At 37.5% G+C, this 12,857-nt stretch overlaps 1 protein-coding gene across 1 annotated transcript in view; it reads right to left on the bottom strand.

The window, feature by feature from the left end:
• Positions 1–8,557: 8,557 nt before the first annotated feature.
• ME1 (malic enzyme 1) overlaps positions 8,558–12,857 on the bottom strand; it is a 190,322-nt gene continuing 186,022 nt past the window's right edge. Inside the window, exon 14 of the mRNA XM_027057335.2 lies at positions 8,558–10,220. Coding sequence (XP_026913136.1) covers positions 10,050–10,220 — 171 coding nt within the window. The 3' untranslated portion in view covers positions 8,558–10,049. The remainder of the gene's footprint in view (positions 10,221–12,857) is intronic.

Here is a 12,857-nt window from a genome sequence, read left to right as displayed (position 1 = left end):
GAATCAGAGAAATGAAGTCTCAAGGGAAATGAAGATGACACATGATGCTATGTATTCTTTGGCTGTTTTCACCAGCTGATTTATGATACTAAGGAAAGGATACCAACATTCTTAGTTCTTCCCGACAAAAAAAGATACGGTTTCTTGGCCAGAAAAATGTTCCACAACCAATGGGTACTGGCACCCTTTGCCTGTGTGCCAGTATATACTGCTTTGTAGGGCAGGAGTGTTGGGGAGGAGTCGTACAGATGGCTCTGTACTGTCACCTTGGGGGAAAGATCCAAGCTCTGCATTTTGGTGAGAAGTCACTGCCATCTCATCTGAAAATTCCCAGCTTCACCAGCCTTTGTCAAAATGTGACTTTTTAAATGACAGTAACCCCTATTTATGCAGCACTTGCCATGCCGTTTCACTGCAAAGGATTTACCCTCCCCAAGAATTTCTGGGAGTCTCACCTGTGTCAAGAGATGTCCTGAGCTGAGACTCGCAAATTTCTTTGGCTTCCATGGTCTCTCTTTAACTACTACTGCCCTTTCTCAGGGACCATTTCATTCTCCTGCTGGTCTCAGGCACCCCACTGATGTCCTGGCCCCTCAGGATGCTAAAGGTGGCGTGCCGAAATTTAGTAACATGGAGGGGAATGAATGCCTCACTCCCCGTTTTGTGATACGTTCTTTTAGATGCCAAACATACCTGCATGTGCCAGGGAGCTTACAGAATTTTTGATGGAATAGTACATTCTGGTTTTACTTTCTGTGTCTAGCATGCAGACACATGTCCTTGAACTGGGGCAAGGATATAATGGAACAGCAGACCCTGCACTAAGCTGACTCCCTTGACCTTGAGGCCTTGAAACTGGGCCCACTCTGCCCTGCCTACACTCTTAGCTCAGAATGAGTTTCTTTTCAGGGCACAACTCAGACCTTCAAACCAAGGCTCTCGTCTGTCTTTGCCAGATGATCCAGCTTGCCCATTCATGTTTTAAACCTAGCCTTGGATGTGGGTGGGACCCAAGCAAGAGCCTCACACTTTACCTATATACAAAGGGAAAAAATAGGACTTACGTTCCCAAAGGCTCATTTCTCAATCTTTATCAGGACTGAAAACAACATGTATCCCATGTAATCTCCCCAAGACCGTCAATAAAGTATAATTAGTATTTAGAAGTTCTTAGGCCCTAAGCAGATGTGACTCTATTAACTTTTTTTCTCACATTAGGTGCCTTCCACCTAATCTATGACTAAACCTCTCATCAATGGTTTTTGTCTATGATTACATTAGAAATAGTGATAGAAAGATAAAGAAGCTTAAAGAACTACAATATGGAACAAAAAATAGATTATTCATATAATTCAATAAACAAAAGGAGTAACTTACGAACTCTTTACTGCTTCTGGAGCTATTTCTGGTGATAATTTTTTCAGAACCTATTTTTACATGCTCAGTATTAGCATGTAGCAATACTTTTTCCTATCAGAAACACTAACAAAAGACATTAATTACAGGAAAAGTGTGAGTTTTATGAAAATATATGTGTATATATATATAAGATAATTCAAAGCTCAGTTTTGTATGTATAATAGACTGCTAGTTTTCTTTGCTCAACGTGATAGAAACGCAGACCACCCTCCTCCCCTAGCACCTCTCCCACATACAGCCCCCACTCCCCAGCACACATACAACACTTACTCCGAGGAACTGCCCTTTCTCTGTATGTTTTGGGAGAAGTGACCGGACTCAAGTCACCCTCTGGCAGCCTTCCAGAGAGATGGTTTTGAGCTCTTGCTGCTTAAATCCATAGTGCCACCTTCATTTCTGGCCTACCGAATGCTCAGTTGTTCAACATCTGCCTTTTTTTTTCTTGAAAGTCACAGAATCAGTCTCTATTGCTTGGAATTTAAGAATCCTGATACTATATACATTATATTTTTTTAACGGTTGTCTGAAAAGAATGGTCTTTCTAAATATTGCAGGGTCTTTTTAAAACTCACTGGATTAAATCAGCCTTTCTTCAAGTATGTTCTCTGCTTCTCATTCCTTATTGGTCTATTATGTGTTGGGCTAAGGGCTGAGGATACTTGCATAGTGGATTGAGGAGTGGGCCAGATGAGTTGATGGGCATAATACAGTATCTCTAAACCATCCCTATATTAAATCAGATGTATGTTGCCTGTGAATTTGAGTTTCCATATATGACTGTTAAATGCCAACCATCTATTCAGAGAACTTGTGAAGGCCTGAGGGAGTCTATCTGAGGTCTTCACAGAATCCTTGTTCAGGATAATTTTCCTTCATTTGCTTTTATCTCATGTAGCCCAGTAGTAAGTTGAAAGAATAGGTATTTTCAGAAGATGGCATGGTTTACTAAAAAATCCTTATTTTATACAGAATCCTGACTTGCCTCAAAACTCTGAGCCCATTGCGTCTCCCTCATAAGGTCTACATGGTAAAACTACTTTCACTGCAGCCTGGATCAGCTAAAGCAGCCTTTTTCTGAGCCCAGTTAAAGCCAGAAGCATTTGGATCAACTCATACGTGGGTTTGAGCAGTGGACAGAAAATTCAAAGAAGCCCCGCAAACACAGAGGGACCTCTTAGTCACAGGTGGAGCAAGGCACACAATTAGTTAATCATTATGGAAGTAACATCCTAACGTGCATCAGACATTGGACCTCCACAAACTTGGCTAAGGCGGCAGGCTCTTGTGCTTTCATGAGGTCTTAGCCACTATTCAGGAAATCCAATGATGCCCATGCTCCAGGTCCTATGAACATATCATCATCAAGGTGTTAGACCAATGTGATGCCCTGTATAATGGTGAGATGATCAAGGTCAAGAGTTATATTCTGGCACAGAGTCAGAGAGTAATGTTGTTTATTGGTAGCACAAACTGCTTCAAGGGCCCTCTACTTACTAGAATATAGGAAAAACAAAAAAGCATTGGCCTGATCAGTAGCTACTCACTGATCTGCTCCAAGAAAGAGAACTTGTCTGCCAGCTGCAGTTGGAATCACCATCTGATTAAGTTAGGGTGATCCAAAGATCATAGTCAAGATGTGATAAGAATCACATCTTTTAAAGCTTTTAAAGCTTCCTTTAAACATTTTGATGGTGGGACTTACCTCTGCAAATCAATGGGTACTTCCAGCCAGAATAACCCTTTTTTTGTGTGTTATCAGGGATCCAATGTGGTGATAGATGATGAAGAAATCAATTCTAACTCTTCATTAAGAAAATGACTAGAGGGTGGATTTGTTCCTACATACACTTAGTCCTAAGGGTACACTTAGTCTTATAGACCGCAATAATTTCTGAGACCCTAGAAATTTGTATTCGTTCAGAGTTCTGTTGCCAGGTGATTTCCAGAAGGCCTAGTAGTCTCCTTTCTGCAATGAATTGTTATTCTAGTAAATGGAAACTCAAAGAAAGATTCTGGATATTACAGAGTTCAACACCTTAGGGCCTTTCATCCATAACTATGCATGACAATTTCATGAATGCCTTGACACTCTATATTGGTGGCTCTAGTCAAGTTTTTCATACTGTTGCTGTTACACATATCAAGTAGGGCCTACATTGAGTTGCCCATATATTTGGTCCTAAGTCCAGCTAATATTTAGCTGCTATACACTGGTGTGGTTATATCAGTTGTATTATACACTGGCACTCATTTTTCTTGGTCAGTATCTGTGCTGTCCTAATTAGATTTTTCAACATCATTTCAGGCTATGAGGCTCAATGATTTACCAGCCACCACCAAAGATTTTGGTAGGCCAAACTACGATGATTACAGTGAACCAGCTTCCTATTATGATACTGTTTCTGTTGTGTCTCTAGTTGTTAATTGCTGCAAAGTGCTGCTATCCAGCCTCTATCAACCCCAAGATTCTGATGTCTCCATTAAAATAGGGAGCCCATTTTTAACCACAGAATTTCCCACAAGTCTTCCCAGTTTACAGAGAATAGTCATTAAAATTCCCCAGGAAAATGTTGAATCCAATAATACATTAAAAGGATCATACACCACAAACAAGTGGGATTTATTCAAGGGATGCAAGGATGGTTCAAAATCAGCAAATCAGTCAATGTGACATACCACATTAACAAAATGAAGGACAAAAATCATATGATCATCTCAGCAGATGCAGCACTTGACAAAATTCAACATCCATTTATAATAAAAACTCTCAACAAAGTGTGTATAGAGGTAATGTACCACACAACATAAAAGCCACATATGACAAGCCCACAGCTAATATTATACTCAATGGCGAAAAGCCGAAAACTCTTCCTCTAAATGAGGAACAAGGCAAAAATGCCCATTCTCCCCACTTTTAATCAACATAGAATTGGAAGTCCTAGCCAGAGCAATTAGGCAATCAATCAATCAATCAATCAATAATAAAAGGCTTCCATGTTGGAAAGAAAGAAGTAAAACTGTCTCTATTTTAGATGACATGTTACTATATAGAGAGAACCCTAACTACCAATATTGTTAGAACTAATAAATGAATTCAGTAAAGCCGTAGGATACAAAATCAACATACAAAAATCTGTTGCATTTTTATACACTAATAACAAACCATCAGAAAGAAAAATTAATTCCATTTACACCAAATAAACAACCTAGAAATAAATTTAACCAAGAAAGTAAAAGAACTTTACACTGAAAGCTATAAGATGCTAATGAAAGAAACTGAAGACAACAAAAATAAGTGGAAAGATATCCCATGCTCATGCACTGGAAAAATTAATATTGTTAAAATGTCCATACCACCCAAAGCAACCTACAGACTCAATTCAATCCTTATAAAAAATTCCAATGGCATTTTTCACAGAAATGGAGCAAACAATCCTAAAATTTGCATAGAACCACAAAAGAATCTAAATAGTCAAAGCAGTCTTGAGAAAGAAGAACAAAGCTGGAAGAATCCCACTCCCTGATTTCAAACTACATCACAAAGCCATAATGATCAAAATAGCATGGCACTGACATAAAAAGACACATAGATCAATAGAACACAATAGCCCAGAAGTAAACCCATGCATATATAGTCAATTAATTTACAACAAAGTACCAAGAATATACAATAGGGAAAGAACAGTCTTTCAATATCAATGTTGGAAAAACTGGAAAGCCACATGCAAAAGAATGAAACTCAGTGCCTATCTTATACCATTCACAAAAACCAACTCAAAATGGATTAAAGATGTGAATGAAAAACCTTAAACCATAAAATTTGTAAGAGAAAGTATAGGCGGTAAGCATCTTGATGTCTGTTTCAGTGATGAAATTTTGTATATGACACCAGAAGCAAAGGCAAAAAAAGTAAAAATAAGCAACTGAGACTACATCAAAACTGAAAAGCTTCTACACAAAGAAACCAACAAAATGAAAAGCAACTTGGGGTGCCTGGGTGTCTCAGTTGGTTAAGCATCAGACTTCGGCTCAGGTCATGATCTCACAGTTCATGGGTTTGAGCCCCAACTCGGGCTGTGTGCTGACAGCCCAGAGCCTGCAGCCTGCTTCAAATTCTGTCTCCCTCTCTATGCCCCTTCCCCACTCTCTGTCTTTCAAAAATAAGTAAACATTAAAAAAATTTTTTTAAAGAAAAAGCAACCTACTGAATGGGAGGAAATATTTGTAAATCATATATTTGATAAGAGGTTAATGTCCAAAATATATAAAGAACTCATAAAACTCAATAGAAAAAAATCCAACTAAAACATAGGCAGAGGATTTGAATAGGCATTTTTACAAAGACATACAGATGGCAAACAGACACATGAAAAGATGTTCATCATTAATCATCAAAGAAACGCAAATGAAAACCACTGTGAGATATTACATCACGCCTGGTAGAATGGCTGTTATCAAAAAGAAATGTATTGATGAGAATGTGGAGAAAAGGGAACACTTCGGGACTCTTGGTAGGAAGGTAAATTGGTAAAACTACTATGGAAAACTGTATGGAGATTGCTCAAAAAATTAAAAATATAAATATCATATGATCCAGTAATTTCAGTTTTGGGTATTTACCCAAAAAAATGAAAATGCTGATTTGAAAACATATCTGCACATCCATGTTTGTTGCAACATTATTTTCAATAGCCAAGACATGGAAATAAGCTAAGTGTGCAATAGCAGGTGAATGGATAAAAAAGAAAATGTAATAGGTGTGTGTATACATAGTCCAGTCATAAAAAAAATAAAAGCTTGCCATTTGTGACAACATGGATGGACCTTGTGGGCATTACGCTAAGTGAAATAAGTCAGAGAAAAACAAATACTGTGTGATCTCTCTTATATGCGGAGTCTACATAAAAGGGGATGTTATGTACAGCATGGTGACTATACTTAATAATACTCTATTGCATACTTGGAAGTTGCTGAGAGTAAATTTTAAAAGTTCTCATCACAAGAACAAAATTTGGTGATGGATGTTAGACTTATTGTGATTATTTCCAAATGTATGTAAATATCTAATCATGCTGTATATGTGAAGCTAATATAATGTTAATTACACCCCAACTTAAAAAAATGCTTTTCATGGATGCTGCTATTCCCATTACCAATGTATTTCTCAAGGTTTTAGTGAAAGGGGGGTCAGTAACAAGGTCTTCTTGGGAGACTTAGGAGATCACTAGGATAAAGATGGGCTGGTTGCACATGACAAATCCACTCCAACATTCCTATCATTGAAATCTTTGAATTCCTTTATATTATTTCAGGAAATATTTGCATTCTCAGTTTCATTTAATTTCATCATTAAGTCCGTATTTCAGTCAACTAACCGAACCAAGTAGAATGACTTTCAGCTGCTCAAGGCAGCACACCAAATCCAAAATCTGTGGCAGGTACATCCCTATCAGTCAATTCTATCCAATCCAAAAGCGCACTTCTCCTTTCTCAGTACATTTTCAGAATCCCATATTTTCTCTTGGGGTTTTGCCAATATAAATAAGCAAAGTCAAGAATTCTTTTGGTGGGAGTCTTCTTCTCCTGGGTTTCCCTTTCTACTGTATCCAACACAGCTCCTCTCTGGAATCTGATATTAAGAATGTGCAGGTCATGAGAAGTAATGTGGGAAGAGCAGAAGGTAAACTGAGGCGATCACAAAATCTTCAAGCAAGGCAGTAATAACCTTGTTAGGCAGGAAGAGCTCCCACGTTGATTAGCAAGGGAGGACAAGTCAATTCTTACAGTTTGCCTAGGGGTTGAGGGGTTTCCTGGGACACAGAACTTACAGTATTCAAACCTGGGTTATTGTTCACAGTAGCTTAGGGTATCATATGTCTTCCAAATCCCCCTACCCATAGATCCCCATTCCAAATCAAGGTCCTACTGTTTCTGATCAATACTCTTAAGTACAAGGTCTGGTGAAGCTGTGAGTGCAACTCCTCGTATAAGTTGGCAACGAGTAGGATTAAGTATGACCTTGTTTTCAGTTATTTCAGCCTTAAAGCTAGTAAGACGGAAAAGATTCTTTTGGCAACAACCTAAGCATTGCCTTGAGCTGAGAATTTAATCCTTTGAGCCTCAATGATCTCTTTCTTTATGAACCCATCTCTGTAGAAGCAACCATCCTATCCCACGGTTCCTGGATTTCTTTGCCCTTTACAGTGTTTTATGGCAGGAGCCATTTGTCAGCCCAAACCTCCCCATCCTTAGATAATGCGTTCCATCCATTTTTTACCTCCTGTTTGGGTTCTTGAGGTCCCAAAGATACTTTGCTATATTAATTTTTATTGACATTATATTTTTACAATTTATATTTAGGTCTTTAAGCCATCTAAGCTCCCCTTTTTTAAATGATGTAAGGTAGGATTCTAGTTTTCATTTTCTCCACATAGTAGGTCAGCTTTCCCAATCCTCTTACTAAACACCTTATTCTTTTTATCTGTTGATTTTTGTGCTATCTTTGTAATTCATATATTCAGGGGGTCTGTGAGTTTCCATGACTTGGATACATATGAAAATATCTAGATTTTGGAGGTTAGTATAAGATAAAGCGTTTCATTAATATTTTTATATGGATTACATATTGAAACGATAATCTGGAGATGTCAGTTTAAATAAAATTAACATGGATTCCACCTATATTTTCTTTATATGAGGCCACTAGAAATTACATAGGTGGCTCACTTCTTTGTCTATTGTACAGTGGTATTCTAGACTGCACTCTAGCAAAAAGAGAGCAGACTATGAAGCAAGATAAACACGGATTTAGAGCCCACCTCCTTGACTTATTAGCTCCGTGGACTTGGTAAGCCACTTAAAATACCTTGTGAGGACTACATTAATTAATCTATACAGAATACTTGAAACCTAGTAAGTAATCATCCAATGCTTGTTTTATTATCTTTCTCCGAGGATAAGGAAGTCGCTCATTTATTATAGTATAGAGCAAATATGACTACACATGTATTAAATGAAGTTCATATTGAAATTAGCTATGAGAATATTTTTAAAATTCATATACTGTCACATGACTGCCAAGGCCCAGCATTATCATTTTAAAATGTGACAATATTTTAAGAGAAAAAGACAATCATAATTTTATTCATTCACTTTTTCTACACTTTAATAAATCTTTTGCATAGGTAAATACATTTAGTTAGAGTTGCAAGACAACATGGAAACAGACAAGAAATAAGCATTCTGGATCTTTTCAAAGTGACTATATTGAGGAAACTCTTGACTAAATGTTACTTTCAGAAATAACCGCACCCTGTCTATTCACACCTGAAACTATCTGTATAATCTTCAACCTTCAATAAAGTCATTGTACAGTATAGTTTATCTTGAACATCTTCTTATACTTTTTAAAAGCATTATTTCAAGAACAGAAATTCTCCAAATAATTCTACAAATAAATAGCAAATGTTATTGCACCTGAGCTTAAGAATTTAAAATGGTTTCCATTGGTTCAGTTATTAATTTCTAAAGTAAAACTTGAAGTTAACAATTTCTGGGCTATAAGTACTGACGGTAATTAGAATATCTTAATACCTGATGTAAAGATAGTTTCTGATACTGGGGAATTGGGTTACAAAATTTCCTCCATACTCAGAGTAAAGTGAGTTTACTGTAACACAGCGAGCTCTAATTACCTGAGCTAATCAAGGAAACAAGAGGGCAGGTCACTTAAGTGAGAACCCAGCTTGTCTGGGAACCACACTCTTGCCCCTGACTCCAGAGATCTTTGTCCTAAGAGGTCAGCTCCACAGGCAGCCCTTTCTCAAGGATATTACCTATTCTCTTTCAGCTCTTTCTGTGGCTCAGGCTATGCTGAACTGAAGGTACCAACTTCTGGACAGGCACCACAGTCTGCAAATGTTCAGCAGCAATAGTGTGAAGGACAGGGCATTCAGTCAGGGGAGGAAGAAAAGTGCTTCTAGAAGAGATATCTGACTGAGAATCAAAATGATAAGAAGATGTAACAATGGGGAAAGAATATTAAAATCTAAGGCTGCACAAGGCATTGTAAACAGCAATGATCTTTCTTAGAAATGTTAGCGTTCAGTTGCACTAGAAGAACTAATATAATGTAGGACTGGAATAAAAATACCTGAGAAGTTATTTTTCTCTAGGCAATGAAGTGTTGTTTCTGCTTTTAGCAAAAATTCATCTATGCCTAAATTCATTTCTATCTTTATTAAAAAGAAAAAAGAGTAGATTTTTAACAAAATGGTCAACAAAATAATTACGGATTTTAATGTTGAGCATATCAATTTGTTACTAATTTTGGTCTTTCCATTAGTTCCCTATATAAAAATGGTGTGTTTCTCAGTAGTAGGTACAATAGCTTTTTAAGAGAACTTGGGCAAAATAATTAAGAGAGAAACCATAAATAATGAGAAAGTAAATGAAGCAAAATCGTCTAGTGTGATGTTTACCCCAAAGTATATTAATATTCTTCCATGAATTTTTATAGTTAAATTATCCTAGTCTAGAATATTACGAGTAATTAGAAAAGATTCCAATCTTTAAAAATTATGAGAGACTTTAAGATCTCATTAATGGAATTAGAAATGTCAGTAATTATGCTACTGGTCAAGTTTGGTCTGTATTTTCTGGGCCTCTTCAGGCCAAGAATAACAATCAGGTAGAATCTGGTCATAATCAGTGCTATACATCTGAGAGCGGACAAATGCTTCCTTGTTTTGGGGTTCAGGATAAACTGTGGCTGTCTTTTCTTGGTAAGCATCTTTCACAATCTAGGAATAAAAAAAGAATATTAATTATTTTAATGAATAGAGTTGATGGTGAGCACATGTCAGTTTTCATCTGTTTCAAAAAATTAATTTATGTCTTGGTTGTTTACAAAAAATTAAGTTACATTATAATAAAAGCACACATACACAAAGAAGATAGAAAAGGAAAATGCAATTATAAATCACATAGCAGGAGGAGAACAGGACATCGCCAACAACGGAAAGTGTGAAGAATAGAGATTTATCAAAAGTGTGATCATAACAGGATTTCACAGATAATCAATCCAGTGGTGAAAGTTTTGACATGACCTGAACGGTAACTAACTTGAACTAAATACCTTAGTATTCCTGCTACGTTTGAACTCAGATAGCATGCGGTATCCACAATTCCTGTCCTGACCACAGCCTCCTACAAAATTTCCTTATTTATCCCTGTTCACCTAATCCGCTGGACTCCACAGACAGTTATAATACCCCTCCCCAGTATCACAGAATCTCCTGTCTCCCTGTCTTGCTGTCACACTCCCCATTCTAGTTCCTGGTCTGGGCAACCCTCAGTGCTGGCTTTCCCCTTTCATGGCTGCCTCCAGCGATGTCATACTTTTCCTAACCTTACTTGGGTTGATGTGGTTGCATATTATGTTTTTATCCTTTTCTTTAACAAACAAACACCCTTTGTCTCCCAGTTCCCACAAGGCAATTTCAAACCTTCCTCTGTCGTAACTGCATTTGACTCATCACTGTACTGAGAACATTCCAGCTACTCAGCGAAAACAGTCTCAATTTCCCCTTCCATCAACTCAAGTGAACTCCTCTACATCTTCAAACATTCGCTCTCCCCTTACTTGAGAAGAATGGATTCTCCCACTTGTCAAAATTAATCACTCTATACATACTCTTTAATTCACTCCAGTTGTAAAAAAAAGCAATCGTTAGGAGCTATCTGTATAATAGAGTTATTTGGATAAGTCTGATTTTGAAGAAGATTGGAATGATTAAGTATTTCTTCTCAATGAAAAATTACGCATTGTGAAAAATTATGGTTATAAAGACTGTGCCATATTATGGAGAAATATTCATGAAAAACACACAGAACAAATGTATATACCATGATTATGACAATATTAGCAAAGACAGCAAGCAAATGAAAAAAAGACTGGAGGCAAACACACCAAAATAATAAAACTGCTTATGTTAGAAAAATAGAGTATTGGATAGTTTCTTCTGTATTTCCCAAAGTGCCTATAATGTATTATTACTAGTTAACAGCTTTTTTGAGGTATAATTGACTGATTGCAAAATCCCAACATTTTAAGTGCACAATGAAATTATTTTTGTCAATTCGCAGAGTTGTGCAACTGTTACCGAATCCACTTTTAGAACATTTCCATCACCCCAGAGACCCCTTGTGCCTGTTTGCAATAGTTGTACTACTTTTATAACAAAACACATTATTTCATTCCTGACACAGACTGTGTGAAAGTTCACTCCTCTTTCTGGTCCCAGGACACACTCGCTGTATCAGTGACCACCCCCCCCCCCAAATGAAGCCTCCACCCTCAGTGCTAGAGTCTGCAAGAGCAGTTTGTTCTCTGTTGCTTTCCTAATTCTCCCCAGTAACTTCTGTGCTACTGAAATTGCTTTTGTAAAAGGTCCTGCTAACTCTGTACATACTAAAAGTTCACCTGCTTTTCTCACCAGGATATCGCTCTTCCACCCCCATCCTGACACTGTGTCTTGTCTAATTTCTGACATGTTGCTCAGTTCTGAGTCTCATCTTAAAGTCCTAACTTCCTTTCATTGGCTTCTTACCTCTGTGTTCTGGACAGAGTAACAAACCATGTTCCATCCTTAGTTCTCACCTGCTATACTTGCTGTCCTGGTAGCTCCAAAAACTCCTGGCATTTCCCCCATTACCACATGGAAAATAGTTCCCACATCTTTATATTTAGTGTCTCTTTAAGTTTCAACCATTTCTATCAACTTGCTGGAGTTGTATGAATTCTATGTGAATGTGCCCTGAAACTTCAAACTATCTTCCTCCCTCAACTTGATTCTTTGTTCTGATTTCCCAGTTTCTGTCTCAGCGCTTGATTTTCCCATGATTCTAGATAGAATATCTGAGTCTTTATGAACTTCCCTGAGGTCCTCTGCTTTTGTACTTTCTCCTCTAATCATAAGCTAACACCTTTTCACTTATGTTTATTTTTGAGAGAGAGAAAGACAGAGTGAGAGCAGGGGAGGGGCGGAGAGACAGCGAGATGCAGAATCCAAAGCAGGCTCCAGGCTCTGAGCTGTCAGCACAAAGCCCAATGTGGGACTTGAACTCACGAACCTTGAGATCATGACCTGAGCTGAAGTCGGATGCTTAACCGACACCAGGCGCCCAGGCACCCCAACACCTTTTCGTTTAAATCTTCACAATGAATTTAACATAATAATGTGCTGTTCGGTGTATTAACAATTCAAATTAGTTAAAAACTAGGAGATATAAAATAGTAGAAGATAAAAAGATACTCTTTCATGAATAGGTAATCAAGCAGATTATCTAAAGTTTTTTTGAAGGATTACTTGGGTTTTGAAGCATATGCCCTCAATCAATAAGGCATATAATGATACATGAATCCTAAATATGGTACT

The sequence above is a fragment of the Acinonyx jubatus genome, chromosome B2 (genome assembly GCF_027475565.1).
Source record: "Acinonyx jubatus isolate Ajub_Pintada_27869175 chromosome B2, VMU_Ajub_asm_v1.0, whole genome shotgun sequence".
Classification (NCBI taxonomy): domain Eukaryota; kingdom Metazoa; phylum Chordata; class Mammalia; order Carnivora; family Felidae; genus Acinonyx; species Acinonyx jubatus.
Note: the sequence above shows the minus strand (reverse complement) of the source record. Positions and strands in the feature narration are given on the sequence as shown.